Source organism: Mustelus asterias, chromosome 8 (genome assembly GCF_964213995.1).
Source record: "Mustelus asterias chromosome 8, sMusAst1.hap1.1, whole genome shotgun sequence".
NCBI classification, from domain to species: Eukaryota; Metazoa; Chordata; class Chondrichthyes; order Carcharhiniformes; family Triakidae; genus Mustelus; species Mustelus asterias.
In genome coordinates this window covers 108,205,960-108,224,186 of record NC_135808.1, presented here as the reverse complement: position 1 = coordinate 108,224,186, position 18,227 = coordinate 108,205,960, and the positions used below count along the sequence as shown (strand labels likewise).

General features: G+C 42.7%; 1 protein-coding gene across 5 annotated transcripts in view; it reads left to right on the top strand.

Moving 5' to 3' along the window:
* The window catches only part of eif2b3 (eukaryotic translation initiation factor 2B, subunit 3 gamma), a 117,030-nt gene that overhangs the window by 5,823 nt on the left and 92,980 nt on the right, over nt 1-18,227 (top strand). For all 5 annotated transcript variants that reach the window (XM_078218690.1, XM_078218693.1, XM_078218692.1 and 2 more), the window contains exon 3: nt 7,355-7,497. In XM_078218690.1, coding sequence (XP_078074816.1) covers nt 7,355-7,497 — 143 coding nt within the window. The remainder of the gene's footprint in view (nt 1-7,354; nt 7,498-18,227) is intronic.

Below are 18,227 nucleotides of genomic sequence, written 5' to 3'. Positions count from 1 at the left end.
GACCTTGACAAGGGAAGAATTGGAAATTAGGTTAAACCTGATTAACTCCATCCTTCAATAAGAATTGCTGTCAAAGGGCAAACTCCTCTTTACAGCATCGTGAACCTACATGAGAGTTCTATGCTGTGGACTTGAACAGTACCTCCCATGGATGAAACCACACAAAACAGAGAGCATTTTTTTTTACTGAGCCAATTTTCCTCAACAGAAATAATTGTGTGTTTTTTGTAATTGCACACAGAACTCCCTCAGCATTGCCCACAGTGAGTCAGTACTTGGGTTGTTATAGTGGGGAATGCTGGAATGTGGAAGTGGGGAGGGGTGCACATCACCATTGCAAGAATTTAAAAAGACATTTGAAATAAAGCAATGTGGAGTCAGTGCTTTTGAGTGTATTTTGACTTATACGTGACAATTACTGTTGGCTCTACTGTATTTACATAAATATAGAAGTCTCTAAGACAAAGAGCAGCTCCTTCCTTGCCTTTGCTATCGAAGGTGTGGATTTTATAAAAGTGGCCAAAATTTTATAAAGCTTGGGTAAAGAAGGATTAAACTATTTGCTTCTTTAAATATCTCTACAGAATAATTTAATATTCAAAATATATTTATTTGATTAAAAATGTTAAATTAATTTCTAAATGTTTAACACTTTTATTTTGAAGCCATCTCCTAACTTGAATAATATTAAATCCTTCAAGAATTTGCTCTTGTTTTCAAGAATGATGGCCGGTTTTGAGTCCTAAGATAAATAAGAATGCCACTGGTGCATGTGGAATATGTTGCAAAATATAAAAACCTGCTTAAATATCATCCAACTTGTTGGTTTTTGGACAACTTGGCTGCCGTGTTTGCCTATAAAATAATTAACCTTCCAAGGTAATTCATTGGCAGGGAGGTGCTTAGAGGTATTCCGAGAATGGGAAAGGTGCAATATACATGCAAGCTTGTTTGTTTTTCTCTTCAGGCCAGCACGGTGAGACAGTGGTTAGCACTGCTGCCTCTCAGCGCCTGGAACTCCGGTTCAGTTCCCTGCTTGGGTCATTGTCTGTGCGGAGTCTCCTCGTCTTCTCCCCGTGTCTACGTGGGTTTCCTCCGGGTGCTCCAGTTTCCTCCCACAGTCCAAAAGACATGCTGGTTAGAAGCATTGAGGGAGAATTTAGCATGGCCACTGTATCCGAACAGGCGCTGGAGTGTAGCGACTAGAGAATTTTCACAATAACTTCTTTGCAGTGTTAATGGAAGCCTACTTGTGACACTAATAAATAAACTAAACTCTTTCTTCCATCTGAATTTATTTGTGCTGTAAATGAATTTGCTAACCTCAAGAAGTGAACTGGTAAGTAGTGCAGCACCATTATTCCCATGGGGCCTGATCTTCTGCTCTCTGGATCACTGGATATGGCCCAAGATGCACATCAGAATTCTGTAGGCAAGCTGAATTGCTGACCTCCTTGGGAATCGCCCAGGAAATTTCAACTTCTGATGGGCTGCTTCCCTGCGACCATCCACTAAAGTCTGCAACTGTGAGCTAGATTCGCAAACTTCAGACAATTGCAATTTACTGCCCTGGATACTTACCCAAGAAATGTTAGAAAAATACAAGTCTAATTCCTGGGTAACTACAGAACTGACACCCCCACCCCCCTACCCCCAAAATCACTCACACTGGTCCCCTGGACCCACCACAACAACTTCCGTAACCCTTTGACTATCTCCTCAACTCTCCAGCTACTCACCCCCCTCCACCACCTCAACCAACGACCCCGGACCACCCATCCGATCCAACATGCCTACCCACCCACCTCCCCCCATGATGGCAATTGAATACATGATGGCAATTTTGAAAATGTAATTGCTATTCCCAAGTTATGATTGGTGTAAGCAAGTCATCCTCCTATCCTCGCCTAGCCTCCGTCAGCTTGGGCTCATGTTCCAGGATTCTCTTTGGAATTCTGCCCAGCAGAAAAATGTTCCATTCACAAATGGGCCACTGGGTTCTCTGCAGGTGGATTCACATTGCAACCTTTGTAATTGTAAAGGCTTTGGCATTCTCTGATGGAATTGTCACGTGCTCCTGTGACTCTTTGGAACTCCTATTGATGCAGGTCATTGGACCACTCTAATGGCCCCACCCATCTGCTTTGCATTTCAAAATAACCTTATTCTTGGGGTTTAGTTTGGGGTTAATGTTTTCTTCAGAAAGTGTTGATGGTGGAGTGGGTCCAGGTGTTTTGTCCACTGCAACTCGATAAATAAATACCACATATAGATAAATAGATTTACGCTGTGAATGTCGACAATTGAATTCTGTATGCCATGACATAACTATTTCAATATAGGAATAGGAGCGAGAGTAGGCAATTCAGCCCTTTGAGCCCACTCCGCCATTCTGTATGATCATGGCTGATCTCCATCTCATCCTAACTCTACATCCCTGCCTTTTCCCCATATGTTGCTATTGTCCTGTGGCATTGAAACCAGAAATTATTCTCTATCTTTGTCCTCTCAGTTCAGTTGGTTGGATAAAGGAATGAGGAATATACAAATCATTTAAACATATTTTTCCTTGGGTAAACATAATTTACCTTTTTATAAAAGATTCACAGTTCATCATTATGGTATAATGGGGAAAGTTTATAAGTTTATTTTATTAGTGTCACAAATAGGCACAAATTAACACTGAAATGAAGTTACTGTGAAAATCCCCTAGTTGCCACACTCCGGCGCCTGTTCGGGTACACTGAGGGAGAATTTAGCATGACTAATGCACCTAACCAGCACGTCTTTCAGACTGTGGGAAGAAACCGGAGCACACGGAGGAAACCCACACAGGGAGAATGTACAAACCCCACACAGACAGTGACCCAAGGCCAGAATTGAACCCGGATCGGTGGTGCTGTGAGGCAGCAGTGCTAACCGCTGTGCCACTGTGTCGCCCATTTTGATATTTGATGTTATTCTGAGCTTTCCCGTTAAACTACAGGGGTGCAAGGGTAATGAAGAGAAGGGTGTAGCACGCAAGCTCTCTTGGAAGTAAGAAAAAATCCTTGGTTATTTAAATATGAAACTTTTATTCTTTTTTAAAATAAGCTTTAGGAATTAATTCTTAAGGTTGTTTTCAAATTATTTGGCAAAAGAATCTCAAATCCTATTTCAGTATGATGGAAAACCCACTCCCAGATTCACTAAGAGCCCTACCAATTTCTACTTTGAAACTCTTCAGAGTATGTGGTTCAGACTGTGACATCTTAGTATTTGAAGTACAAGTATTTAAATAAAGAGTTAATGTTTTAGGTCAATAATTTTTCATCAGATCCTGTTCTGATGAATGTTCATTGATCGGCAATCGTAGCTGTTTCTCTTAACATAAGCTTTTGCAGCATTTTTAAAATTTTTATCTTAGAATTCCAGCTACTGCAGTATTTTGGCTTTTGTTTTAATCAGTAGCTTAGTTGATAGTTATGATTTTGGAAAGAAAGTTAAACCTTGAGCTTTTGAAACAGGCTGAGGCCTCCAAATAACACTGTTAACTGAATGTCCTCAAGACATGAAATAAAATTTTATGGCTTTATAGATATATTGAAAGATATAATTTTGCTTCAAACTTTATTTTAAACAGACATTTAGAAATTTCAATTATTGAAGATAAAATATACAAACTTGATTTGGAATCCAAAGAATTTTAGATATAGCTCTTGGGGCTAAAGGGATCAAATGGTTATGGGTGAAGATGGGATCAAGATATTGATTTTGGTCAGCCATTAAGGGCCAAATGGCCTATTCCTGCTTCTATTTTCTATGAATGATTTGGTTCTTTTTTTTCCCTGTATTCATTGGACATCTTTTGACACTTCATCGATATCTGATCTGTTTTTGCTTTATATTTTCGTGTGTTGGAATTCCACAAGACCTACCCACCGCTGATAAAGCTTCTGCACTTAATGCGATGAAGTGGTGCTAAGTCGAACTCGGATGACACAAAATTCCGGTTATGTCGAAGTTGTCAACCATTCCTGCTGATAGAATAACAAATCCCATAGAACTATGGCCAGGATCAGCCAACATTCCGCACTGGTTTCCCCAGATAAGCCAAACCTGTTTAAGCTTGTTATATGACTATGCCAACCAATCAGAGCAGAGCTAGACCACACAAGATCTGAAATCATGGCAGGGCAAGCCACCATTTGAAAAGTCGTGTAAAACCGACGAAATTGGCAAAACCTGTGAGAAAATTGAAAGTGTTATTGATCGGCGGGTGATTGGGTTCAAACAAGTTATGACTGCACAAGATGTCAAAAACAAGGAGAGGGGTGAGGCCAACCAACCCGATGATGAGGCAGGGGGCCGGTGTGGAAATTTATGTGGAATTGGGCAATGCTGTATGATGCATGTCAGAACTGACCGATAATGCAATCATAGATGCAGCATGTTCTTCAGCCGAGGAAGCTGATGACCCTAAGAGTCTGATGAATGCTTGTCCTAATAGAAAGCAATTACAGAACCTTTTCGGCGCTAACTGCTGACGTTTTTCACGCTTTTTACAAGGTCAGGCCATCATAAGGTGTGAACAATTTGAAGAAAGACTTTTTCGCACTTTTATTACTCCACTGTGTTTTCATTTGAATCTGTTGTTTTTGACAGACCATGTTTGTAGGCATATCAGGTTACATAGAGATGCATTCATGTGGGAATGGGGCCTCCTCGGCTGTCACGAAGAACTGCTTAACACAAATTTGTGGGTGGATCTTCTGGCATTCGACTCATCAAGATTTTACTGTACATCAAAGAAGATGTTGCCTGAAAAGCTCCCTGCCTCAGGCCTATGTTTGACTTATTCATCGCAGCTGCAAAGGTTCAACCAAAGTCTGTTCTTGGTCAAGGTAGCCTCTGATGTGGAGGCTGTAATTGATTTATCTCTTCCTCTCTTTCTCTGGGTTTATACACATTGGTAAACCAGTCTGCTGTAAACCCGAGCAGCTTTGGATCTTCCATTGTGGTTTGATTGTAATTTTCTTGCTTTGAAACCTTTTTTTCCATTTCCGTGTTAGATAGCTAAAATTAATGCTCTTGAAGTGAACGGCCTCTTTTGTTTCTGACAGCCACGGTGATCCTATTACCAGATCGGTATTTTTGTCTCATGTCTAATGGAGGATTGTATCTACCTCTTCACTTAATGTTCCAAATTTGGAGATCTGGGAAGCAGTATGTGATTCGGTGCTCTAGATTGTGCTTTCAGGAGATCCTAGCAATCCATTTTTTTTATTCATTCGTGGGACATGGGCATCGCTGGCTGGCCTACCTTTATTGCCCACCCCTAGTTGCCCCTTGAACTGAGTGGCTTGCTTGGCCATTTCAGAGGGCAGTTGAGAGTCAACCACATTGCTGTAGCTCTGGAGTCCTATGTAGGCCAGACCAGGTAAGGACGGCAGATTTCCTTCCTTAAAGGACAATAGTGAACCAGATGGGTTTTTCCGACAATTGACAATGGTTTCGTGGCCATCAGTAGATGCTTAATTCCAGATATTTTTAATTGAATTCAAATGCCACCAGCTGCCGTGGCGGGATCCAAACCCAGTTCCCAGAACATTAGCTGAGTTTCTGGATTAATGGTCTAGCGATAATACCACTAGGCCATCGTCTCCCTGTTTTACTCTGGAATCCCTTACAAACAGTATTACCACTAATTTCAACGGTTCCGTGTTCACCTTAAGCAGACACTTGCCTGTAACATTGCTTGATGTGTTTTTAATATATCTTGCAGTTCTTTCCTTGTGTATATCCACTGCTATAAATATATTGGTCTACCTTTTAGTTTCACTGGTTCCTCAGCTTCTTCCTATTCTCTTTAAATAATTTAGTTCCCACCACAGCCATCTTGCCTTTCCGTGCACTGGTTACCGCTTTCTCACTGTATCGGGTATTGACATGGAAAGTATGTTCCAGGTGGCCTTCCTCCTTGTGCTTTGTGTGCAGTTGAGTTGGTTGGTCTCCAAGCATTGCAATTTGTTTGTTGATGGACTACGTAGAGGCAAGAAAATATTAGATTAGAGAGGCATCTGTGTCGAGACAGACTTGGTGGGCCAGTTCCTGTGCTCTACTGTTTGTTCTTTGATCCTTTTTACAAGCATGTTTTTGATTATTTTGGGGAGCGACTGAGGCCCACAATCTGCATGTCAGACACTACATGAGTGTTACAATGCAGGGGTTAATCCCCTTTACCTTGCTTCGTAATCTGGTAAAAGTGTTTGGGAAGGTGTTAACTGTTCTCCCTTAACATTTAGAGGTTCATTAACATAAAGACCTGACACTCACTCTAAGAGAATAATTGACAAGTTATTTTATTTTTAACCAAACAGGAACTTTAACTAAAGCAGTAACATTTTAATTAAAGGAAAGTTCAACTGAAATGCTGTTCAAATAAACACAACATTCATTACCAAAACAGTAATAACAGAATTTTAGTCACTCTCAAAGAAAATATACAAACAGGTCTGATAGCGTACAGAAGTTTTGGAGTTCTTCGGTAGTTGTCCGCTGTCTGTAAGCGCTGTCTCATTTGGTACTTTTCACTGGTTAGAGAGTGATTTATCTTGAGACCTTTCTGAAGCTGGCAGAGTTAAGACCAACTGCTCCAGATGATATAACTGTCCTTAACTACCTTTAAATGTTCCAGGTGACTGGGCCCTGCCTCTGGTTGAACTCCTGGCTCAACCCCTGATGGAACTGAACAGAAGGCAGTTGAGTTCCTCTTTTATATTCCTGATGACCTAGGCATTCTCTACATCAGGGTTGGTTTGATGCTGACAACAACACCAAATTCAAATCTGATAGGTTCCCTTTAGCTGAGTGTCTTCTTTAAACTCATAGGCTAACAAAATACAAAGACATGGAGAGCTTGTTACCAAAAGAACCCTGTTGTCTGGTCCTTGAAACAAATGTTGCAACTTTGAGTGTGTGTGTACTCTGCATTTTAAACATCTCAACATTGAATAAAACCAGTTTTTAAAGGGACCACGGACTGTTGTTTCTCCCCTAGTATTTTACATTCTTTACATCTTTATAAACTCAACTTCACAACAATGAGCTTAGATCAAAACCAGTATCTCACTTGAGGAACGTGTGGAAAAAGTGGTTTTAAGACTGCACCAAAGTCGGTGGTGAAATTCTAAACCTGCAGCATCATGTAACACCATGTTCATAAACCACTCGATTTCTCTCTTATTCCAGCTAAACCTCCTTATCGACTGTAAGGTTATTAATTAAGAAAGGATATGCGATTAATTACTTGTGCTCTATATGTCCATTTCCAATAGAATGGCTATAAGCGTAAAAGATTTGCTTTCTTTTCCAGAAGTAATAGTGGTTACAACAAGAGAAGTACAAAAACAGCTACCACAAATGGACTTAAAAATGAAATTGGATACAGTGTGTATTCCTGAGGACGCTGACATGGGAACTGCAGACTCCTTACGACAGATTCATGAAAAAATTAAGGTATTATTATTCTGAGGTAAAAGCCCTGTTAAGGACCACCCAGTTACTGTCATGTTTTTAAGAGTGTGAGAGAATTAAAATAATACTACTAAATTACTTCTTGTATATTATGTTTACTTTTTCTCTTTGAGTATATTTGTCTGCCTTGCTGGCTGTGTTTTTGTAATAAGTTTCCCTTTCTGTAGTTTTTATTTATTCATGGGACATGGGCATCGCTGCCTGGCCAGCATTTATTGCCCATCCCTAGTTGCCCTTGAAGGGCAGTTGAGTATCAACCACATTGCTGTGGCCCTGGAGTCACACATAGGCCAGACCAGGTAAAGACGGCAGATTTCCTTCCCTTAAGGACATTAGTGAACTAGATAGGTTTTTCTGACAATCGACAATGGTTTCATGATCACCAGTAGATTCTTAATTCCAGATATTTTTTTGTGAACTAAAATTTCACCAGCTCCCATGGCTCAATTAGGACTTGGTCCCCACAACATTAGCTGAGTTTCTGGATTAATAGTCTAGTGATAATACCACTAAGCCATCGCCCAATTTTGCAGTTTCTTTAATATAGAACATAGAACATTACAGCGCAGTACAGGCCCTTCGGCCCTCGATGTTGCGCCGACCAGTGAAACCAATCTAAAGCCCATCTAACCTACACTATTCCAATATCATCCATATGTTTATCCAATGACCATTTAAATGCCCTTAATGTTGGTGAGTCCACTACTGCTGCAGGCAGGGCATTCCACGCCCTTACCACTCTGAGTGAAGAACCTACCTCTGACATCTGTCCTATATCTATGACCCCTCAATTTAAAGCTATGTCCCCTTATGCTAGCTATCACCATCCGAGGAAAAAGGCTCTCACTATCCACCCTATCTAATCCTCTGATCATCTTGTATGCCTCTATTAAGTCACCTCTTAACCACCTCTCTAATGAAAACAACCTCAAGTCCCACAGCCTTTCCTCATAAGACCTTCCCACCATACCAAGCAACATCCTAGTAAATCTCCTCTGCACCCTTTCCAATGCTTCCACATCCTTCCTATAATGCGGCGACCAGAACTGTACGCAATACTCCAAGTGCGGCCGCACCAGAGTTTTGTACAGCTGCAACATGACCTCCTGGCTCCCAAACTCAATCCCTCTACCAATAAAAGCTAACACTCCGTACGCCTTCTTAACAACCCTATCAACCTGGGTGCCAACTTTCAGGGATCTATGCACATGGACACCGAGATCTCTCTGTTCATCCACACTACCAAGTATCTTACCATTAGCCCAGTGCTCTGTAATCCTGTTACCCCTTCCAAAGTGAATCACCTCACACTTTTCCGCATTGAACACCATTTGTTACCTCTCAGCCCAGCACTGCAGCTTATCTATGTTCCTCTGTAACCTGCAACATCCTTCCGCACTGTCCACAACTCCACCGACTTTAGTGTCATCCGCAAATTTACTAACCCATTCTTCTACGCCCTCATCCAGGTCATTTATAAAAATGACAAACAACAGTGGCCCCAAAACAGATCCTTGCGGTACACCACTAGTAACTGAACTCCAGGATGAACATTTCCCATCAACCACCACCCTCTGTCTTCTTACAGCTAGCCAATCCCTGATCCAAACCGCTAAATCACCCTCAATCCCATGCCTCCATATCTTCTGCAATAGCTGACTGTGGGGAACCTTATCAAACACTTTACTGAAATCCATATACACCACATCAAATGCTTTACCCTCATCCACCTCTTTGGTCACCTTCTCAAAGAGCTCAATAAGGTTTGTGAGGCACGACCTACCCTTCACAAAACTGTGTTGACTATCCCTAATCAAATTATTCCTTTCTAGATGATTATAAATCCTATCTCTTATAATCCTTTCCAAAACTTTGCCCACAACAGAAGTACGGCTCACTGGTCTATAATTACCAGGGTTGTCTCTACTTCCCATCTTGAACAAGGGGGCAACATTTGCTATCCTCCAGTCTTCTGGCACTATTCCTGTAGACAATGACGACCTAAAGATCAAAGCCAAAGGCTCTGCAATCTCCTCCCTAGCCTCCCAGTGAATCCTGGGATAAATCCCATCCGGCCCAGGGGACTTATCAATTTTCACACTTTTCAGAATTGTTAACACCTCCTCCTTATTAACCTCAGTCCCGTCTAGTCCAATAAGAACATAAGAACGTAAGAAATAGGAGCAGGAGTAGGCCATCTAGCCCCTCGAGCCTGCCCCGCCATTCAATAAGATCATGGCTGATCTGACGTGGATCAGTACCACTTACCCGCCTGATCCCCATAACCCTTAATTCCCTTACCGATCACGAATCCATCCATCCGCGCTTTAAACATATTCAGCGAGGTAGCCTCCACCACCTCAGTGGGCAGAGAATTCCAGAGATTCACCACCCTCTGGGAGAAGAAGTTCCTCCTCAACTCTGTCTTAAACCGACCCCCCTTTATTTTGAGGCTGTGTCCTCTAGTTTTAACTTCCTTACTAAGTGGAAAGAATCTCTCCGCCTCCACCCTATCCAGCCCCCGCATTATCTTATAAGTCTCCATAAGATCCCCCCTCATCCTTCTAAACTCCAACGAGTACAAACCCAATCTCCTCAGCCTCTCCTCATAATCCAAACCCCTCATCTCCGGTATCAACCTGGTGAACCTTCTCTGCACTCCCTCCAATGCCAATATATCCCTCCTCATATAAGGGGACCAATACTGCACACAGTATTCCAGCTGCGGCCTCACCAATGCCCTGTACAGGTGCATCAAGACATCCCTGCTTTTATATTCTATCCCCCTCGCGATATAGGCCAACATCCCATTTGCCTTCTTGATCACCTGTTGTACCTGCAGACTGGGCTTTTGCGTCTCATGCACAAGGACCCCCAGGTCCCTTTGCACGGTAGCATGTTTTATTTGTTTCCATTGAGATAGTAATCCCATTTGTTATTATTTCCTCCAAAGTGTATAACCTCGCATTTCTCAACGTTATACTCCATTTGCCATATCCTCGCCCACTCACTCAGCCTGTCCAAATCTCTCTGCAGATCTTCTCCGTCCTCCACACGATTCACTTTTCCACTTATCTTTGTGTCGTCTGCAAACTTCGTTACCCTACACTCCGTCCCCTCCTCCAGATCATCTATATAAATGGTAAACAGTTGTGGCCCGAGTACCGATCCCTGCGGCACGCCACTAGTTACCTTCCTCCAACCGGAAAAACACCTATTTATTCCGACTCTTTGCTTCCTGTCGGATAGCCAGTCCCCAATCCACTTTAACACACTACCCCCAACTCCGTGTGCCCTAATCTTCTTCAGCAGCCTTTTATGGGGCACCTTATCAAACGCCTTTTGGAAATCCAAAAACACCGCATCCACCGGTTCTCCTCCATCAACCGCCCTAGTCACATCTTCATAAAAATCCAACATGTTCGTCAAGCACGACTTTCCCCTCATGAATCCATGCTGCGTCTGATTGATCGAACCATTTCTATCCAGATGCCCTGCTATCTCCTCTTTAATAATGGATTCCAGCATTTTCCCTACTACAGACGTTAAGCTGACCGGCCTATAGTTACCCGCCTTTTGTCTCCTTCCTTTTTTAAACAGCGGCGTAACATTAGCCGTTTTCCAATCAACCGGCACTACCCCAGAATGCAACGAGTTTTGATAAATAATCACTAACGCATCCACTATTACCTCTGACATTTCTTTCAATACCCTGGGATGCATTCCATCCGGACCCCGGGACTTGTCCACCTTCAGTCCCATTAGTCTACCCAGCACTGCCTCTCTGGTAACATTAATTGTATTAAGTATTTCTCCTGCTGCCAACCCTCTATCGTTAATATTTGGCAAACTATTTGTGTCCTCCACCGTGAAGACCGACACAAAAAACGTATTTAAAGACTCAGCCATATCCTCATTTCCCACTATTAACTCCCCCCTCTCGTCCTCCAAGGGTCCAACATTCACTCTAGCCACTCTATTCCTTTTTATATATTTATAAAAACTTTTACTATCATTTTTTATATTAATTGCTAGCCTAGCTTCATAGTCTATCCTTCCTTTCTTTATCGCTTTCTTAGTCTCTCTTTGTTGTTTCTTAAATTTTTCCCAATCACTTGTTTCTCCACTATTTTTGGCCACTCTGTACGCAGCTGTTTTTATTTTAATACTCTCCTTTATTTCCTTCGTTATCCACGGCTGGTTCTCCCTTTTCTTACAATCCTTGTTTTTTGCTGGAATATATTTTTGCTGAGAACTGAAAAGGATCTCCTTAAAAATCCTCCACTGTTCCTCAGCTATCCTACCTGCCAGCCTGCTCTCCCAGTCTACCTTAGCCAATTCATCCCTCATCCTATCATATTTCCCTCTGTTCAAACAGAGGACACTGGTTTGAGACCAAACTTTCTCCTCTTCCATCTGAATCAGAAATTCGACCATATTGTGGTCACTAGACCCAAGAGGGTCCTTCACAATAAGATCCTTAATTCTACCTACCTCGTTACACAATACCAGATCCAAAATAGCTCGTTCCCTCGTCGGTTCCGTAACATGCTGTTCAAGGAAACTATCCCGAAGCATTCTAAGAACTCTTCCTCCATTCCACCCTTACCGACTTGAGTCTGCCAGTCAATGTGCATGTTGAAGTCCCCCATGATTATTGCCGTTCCGTTTTTACACGCATCCCTTATCTGCTTGTTTATAGCCCTCCCTACCTCAACATTATTATTTGGGGGCCTATATACCACACCTACTAGTGTCTTTCTCCCTCTACTATTCCTCATCTCTACCCATAACGATTCCACGTTTTGCTCCTCAGAGCCTATGTCATCCCTCAGTACTACCCTGATATTATCTCTTATTAATAGCGCGACCCCACCACCTTTTCCTTCCTGTCTATTCTTCCTAAACGCCTGATACCCCTGGATATTCATCTCCCAGTCCTGGTCACCTTTCAGCCACGTTTCTGTAATGGCCACGAGATCGTACCCACTTGTGCTGATTTGCACCATCAACTCATTCACCTTGTTCCGAATGCTTCGTGCATTCAGGCAAAGTGTCCTTATTCCAGCTTTTATCTGGACCCGCTTTGATGAGTCGCGAACACCCTCTCCCTCTACTCCCTTATCTAAATTACCGCCTTCATTCACTTGCACCCTCTCCTCTACCATTAATTTTGTAATTCCCCTTACCCCTGCATCCTCCCCCCCATCAATTAGTTCCTTGTATCTCAGTATTCTCCTCGACAACATTGTCTTTTTCCTGCGTGAATACTGACGAAAAATATTCATTTAGCGCCTCTCCTATCTCTTCAGGCTCCACGCACAACTTCCCACTACTGTCCTTGACTGGCCCTAATCTTACCCTAGTCATTCTTTTATTCCTGACATACCTATAGAAAGCTTTAGGGTTTTCCTTGATCCTCCCTGCCAAAGACTTCTCATGTCCCCTCCTGACTCTTAACTCTCTCTTTAGGTCTTTCCTGGCTAACTTGTAACTCTCAAGCGCCCTAACTGAACCTTCATGTCTCATCTTTACATAAGTCTCCTTCTTCCTCTTCACAAGAGATTCAACTTCTTTAGTAAACCACAGTTCCCTCACTCGACCATTTCCTCCCTGCCTGACAGGTACATACTTATCAAGGACACCCAGTAGCTGTTCCTTGAACAAGCTCCACATTTCAATTGTGTCCATCGCCTGCAGTCTCCTTCCCCAACCTATGCATCCTAAATCTCTCCTAATTACATCATAATTTCCTTTCCCCCCCAGCTAAAACTCTTGCCCTTCGGTATATACCTATTCCTCCTTTCCATCGCTAAAGTAAATGTAACCAAATTGTGGTCACTATCACCAAAGTGCTCCCCTACCTCCAAATCTGACCTGGTTCATTACCCAGTACCAAATCCAATGTGGCCTCGCCTCTTGTTGGCCTATCTACATACTGTGTCAGGAAACCCTCCTGCACACATTGGACAAAAACTGACCCCTCTAAAGTACTCGAACTATAGCTTTTCCAGTCAATATTTGTAAAGTTAAAGTCCCCCATAACAACTACCCTGTTACTTTCGCTCCTATCCAGAATCATCTTTGCAATCCTTTCCTCTACATCTCTGGAACTTTTCGGAGGCCTATAGAAAACTCCCAACAGGGTGACCTCTCCTTTCCTGCTTCTAACCTCAGCCCATACTACCTCAGTAGACAAGTCCTCATCAAATTTTCATATTTTCCCAGTTCTTCAGATCATGTACTTTTCTTGCATTCCCTATCAATTTGTGCGACCATCACTGTATCTTCTTATTTTGCTGGCCTCTGTTTGTAACTTTCTAGCTTCTCTCAGATTTTCTCCCAACCGTCCTGCTACTTAATTGGAGCTAAATTGTTGTTTCAAAAAACATCTCGGCATTTCTCATGGCGACGTGTCATTATTTTTTCACCCAATCTGTGTGCAGATTTCAGTCTTCTGCCTTCCAGCCTCCAGCTGAAGTAAATTAATAAAATGGGGATTATTTTTATTGCAGCAAGATTCTTGTACTTGTGCATTTTGGGGCTGTTGTTCATCCAATGGTTGGAAAAATGTTTTGGCTGATCCTACAAATATTCTCATTGCTTCTCATATCCCTCTCGAAAGCCTGCAAAAAAAACCTGACAAACTGTCTGTACATTTGTTCACTCTCTTGCTTTGATTCGTTTTGTGTGGTTTCTTTACTTTTCCTCCTTCTAGCTTTCTCACTACTCGCACTTAATTTTTTTCACTTTTTTTTCTCTTCCCTTTTACACTTCTCTTCTGTTTGTCATCTCTTTGCCATTCTGTGCCTTCTTAATTCATTTCACCTTCCATTTTCTCCCCCACAAACAAGTTATTGGGGCAGCACAGTAGCACAGTGGTTAGCACTGCTGCTTCATAGTGCCAGGGACCCGGGATCGATTCCCAGCTTGGGTCATTGTCTGTGTGGAGTTTGCACGTTCTCCCCGTGTTGCGTGGGTTTCCTCCGGGTGCACCGCTTTCCTCCCACATTCTGAAAAACGTGCTGGTTAGGTGCATTGAACAGGCGCTGGACTGTGGCGACTAGGGGAATTTCACAGTAACTTCATTGCAGTGTTAATGTGTGCCTAACTTGTGACTAATAAATAAACTTTTACTTTAACTTTTATTGACCAGTGAAGCTGAAGAGCACAAGCAACCACCAGAGAGTAATTGTTTGAATTGGGGATGAGCTTATTCACGTTTTAGTTGTTTGCATTGCACTTCGTTTGGGTCACCGTTTTGGGGAGTAATCTTGGCAGGTCAGAATGTAGAAGGATGTGCCTAGAATACAGGTGGAGTACGTATGAGAAGAGAGGGTAGGTTTTGTTAGAGCCAATTTTGGGGACTTTTTTTTTCTGGTCTCTGTTCATTTACATTTTTTTAGGTCCAGAATGGAATAGATGAGAAACTGTTATGGGAGGTGCATTTCAGCAGGTTGTTTTCATTGAGTTATGTAAGTGGGTCGAATTTTGCAAGAACTGTAATTGAGATTATAGATTTGTGTAACATGATTGGGCAATAAAAGTGGAAAATAACAATAACCCTCACCACCTACAAAGGGCAAATGGTGTTAACCATTTTCCATTACTTTAGGAGTCAAGTACATAGGCACCAATTAAAATGTATTAACTTTGCTGATTGTTTTGGGTAGTTCAGTTTCAATCAGCTGTTTGTACCTCATTGAAGTGCCTTTAATACAAAAGGAAAATACTGTGCTTGCTGGATTACTGATCTAAAAACACAAAATGCGAGAAATACCCAGGTCTGGCAGCATCTGTGGAAAGAAGCAGAGACAATGTTTCATCTGAATTCTTTATCTTAATGACATGCCTGTGTGTAAATGATGACTATTTTTTGGGCCTGGCTAAGATGCTCTTTCAGAGAGTCACTGCAGACTCAATGGGCCGAATGGCTTTCTTCTGCACCGTAGGGATTCTATACTTCTTTGGTATTGGGCTGTGTCCCTGCTCCAAGATCTCAGCTGTCAGGATCTGCTAGGTGGACTGGGGCGCCAATCCTGACATGATTGTATGACATGTTGTATTTGCCTAATTTGGTGGTCTTTCCTGCGTTCACACTGGCTTTACCTTTCAGAAAGGGACAACTTTTTTAGTGGTCCCTTCCACTGCCTATTACAAATTGCCAGAACACATATACATCCACTGTAAACAGTGAGGACTGTGGCCGCGATTCTCCCATTGCGACCCGCAACTTTTCTGTCGGGTCGCGGTGGGAGACGCGTGTCTCCGGCCCTGAACAGGGATTTGTGCATGTGCCAGGAAAGCATGCGCATCTCCCAGAACCGGCGCACAGTCGCTGGTCAGACCACACTGGAAACCGGCAGGAAGGCAGGTAAGTCATTTAAATCTTTACTGCATGTATTTTAAATATGTATATTTCTTCATTATCGGGACCTGAAAGGCCTCGATTGAATTTCCCACCCCGCCAGGAGTACTTCATTCCAGGGGGGTTCAGACTAGCTACTGTGGGTGGGGCCTAAGGTGATCGGTGGAGGTGGGGGGGGGGGGGGGTCCCGCTGCCACTCTGCAGACAGAATGGAGGGAGGGCAGCGATTGTGGCGGGTTGGGGGGGAGCTTGCCTCTGGGGGGGGCGGGGGGGGGGGGGGTCGCCACTGCTGGGGGGTGGGGCCTGGACATCGGGGCACTCCGGGACAGGGGGGGTCAGGGCTGGCCCGAGAATTGCTGTGGGGGATGCGATTGGGCTGTGGCGGGGGGGGCTAGAGGGGCAGCACTGTGGGAGTCCCGGGCTGGCCAGCGATCGGGCTGGCCAGCAAACGGGAGGTTGACAGTTTGGGGCTACTGCACATGCGCAGAGCTCCAGAACTGTCAAACTCTGACGCAAATAGGCTCCGCCCCCCCCTGGGTTTTTAATGAGATTCACAACTGGGACCTCTGCGGTGCACAGAGTGCGGAGATTCAGGTGAGAAGCTGAACTGACAGAACAATCGGGATTTAGAACAGTTTTCCCACCAATTCAGCACTTTTGGTAGAATTGCGGCCTGTGTTACAAAGGAAAAACCATGGGGTTTTATCCAATATGGGAAAAAAAATGAACAACTCAATACTGATGAGTGGCTTGATAACTATGACATTAATTGTCTTGATGCATAAGACAGATACAATCATTTATATTCAAAATATCTATTTGTATTGACTTGTACATCTATAAGCAGAGCATTAAACTGTCACTTCATCCTGGCTCTCCTGTATACAAGTTGTGCAATTAAAGATGCTCTCTTCCCATCCCCAATGCTAAAACCTGTTTATTTAAATCCGTTTAAATTCTTGATAAGCAAATATTTCTGTTAAGTGTATAGAAGTTGAACATCGGAAACCTTGATGATATCTGCATCCTGTTGTAGTCACTCCTGTTTAATGGAGTAATTTTCGCTGTTTATTCTTGTTTATGCAAAAGTTGCATTTTTGTCTTGTTTGTATCCCACATTCCACATTGTTAGCCTTCTGTGTAATGTGCTGAATGATTTGTTTTAACAATCTGCTAAATTGCAATGACTACAAGTAGTAACGGAATGCAACAGTCTTGCATTTAATAATGAAGAAGTGGAATGGTGCTCAGTGCACTCAATTCCATATTTCTCTATGAATTCCTTATAACTAACTGTAAAAGTTTGTCATGTAACAATGTGTGAGTTGAGGTGCTGAATGGAGGCTAAATTCAAGGAGAACCAGAGGGATCTTCTTGTGCACCTCTTAGTCATTGTCTATGGAGGGGCACTCTTTCAGGGCAGGTTAATAATGGTAATAATATGGGGAGGTGATGGCCCAGTGGTATTTTCGCTAGACTATTAATGCAGCAACTCAGCTAATGTTCTGAGGACCCAGTTTGAAACCCACCATGGCAGATGGTGGAATTTGAATTCAATTTTTAAAAAATCTGGAATTAAGAATCTACTGATGACTATGAAACCATTGTTGATTGTTGGGAAAACCCATCTGGTTCACTAATATCCTTTAGGGAAGGAAATCCGCCGTCTTTACCTGATCTGGCCTACATGTGACTCCAGAACCACAGCAATGTGGTTGACTCTCAGTTGTCCTCTGAAATGGCCTAGCAAGCCACTCAGTTCAAGGGCAACTAAGGATGGGCAATAAATGCTGACCAGCCAGTGACACTCATGTCCCACGAATGAATTTTAAAAATGGTGTGGGGTGGGGGTAGTCTTTTCAAGTCTAATCTTTAAAATGTACTACAGTTTTAACTTTATTGAAATATCAATAGCATGGCTCACCCATTGATTTCTTCATCCCCATGATCAAGATTATCCTTGCAGTTGACTTATCTGCTCCTTTCCTGTCCCCAGCCTCCAATGGCTCTAGTGCAGGACCCCATAGTTTTGTAGTTTTTTGTCTATCTTTGCCACCACCCTTTCAGAATCTCCTTGCCTGAGACCAGAACACTCAATGTCAGCTGACATTAATGTTTTCCTTTCTTTTCCAACTTCATCATCATTACCTCCTTAAAATTCTTACCTTCAACCCATTCATCCTCTTCAACTACTGGAGACGATATCTCATTCCTGACATGTTGTTTCCTTCCAGCTGCATTCTCAACCTTTCCTATTCAAATCCCTTTATTTCAGCCTTTGCTCTTCTCACGTCACAGTGTCATCAATTACACCCTCTATAACAGTGTTTGTAGTTTATCATCC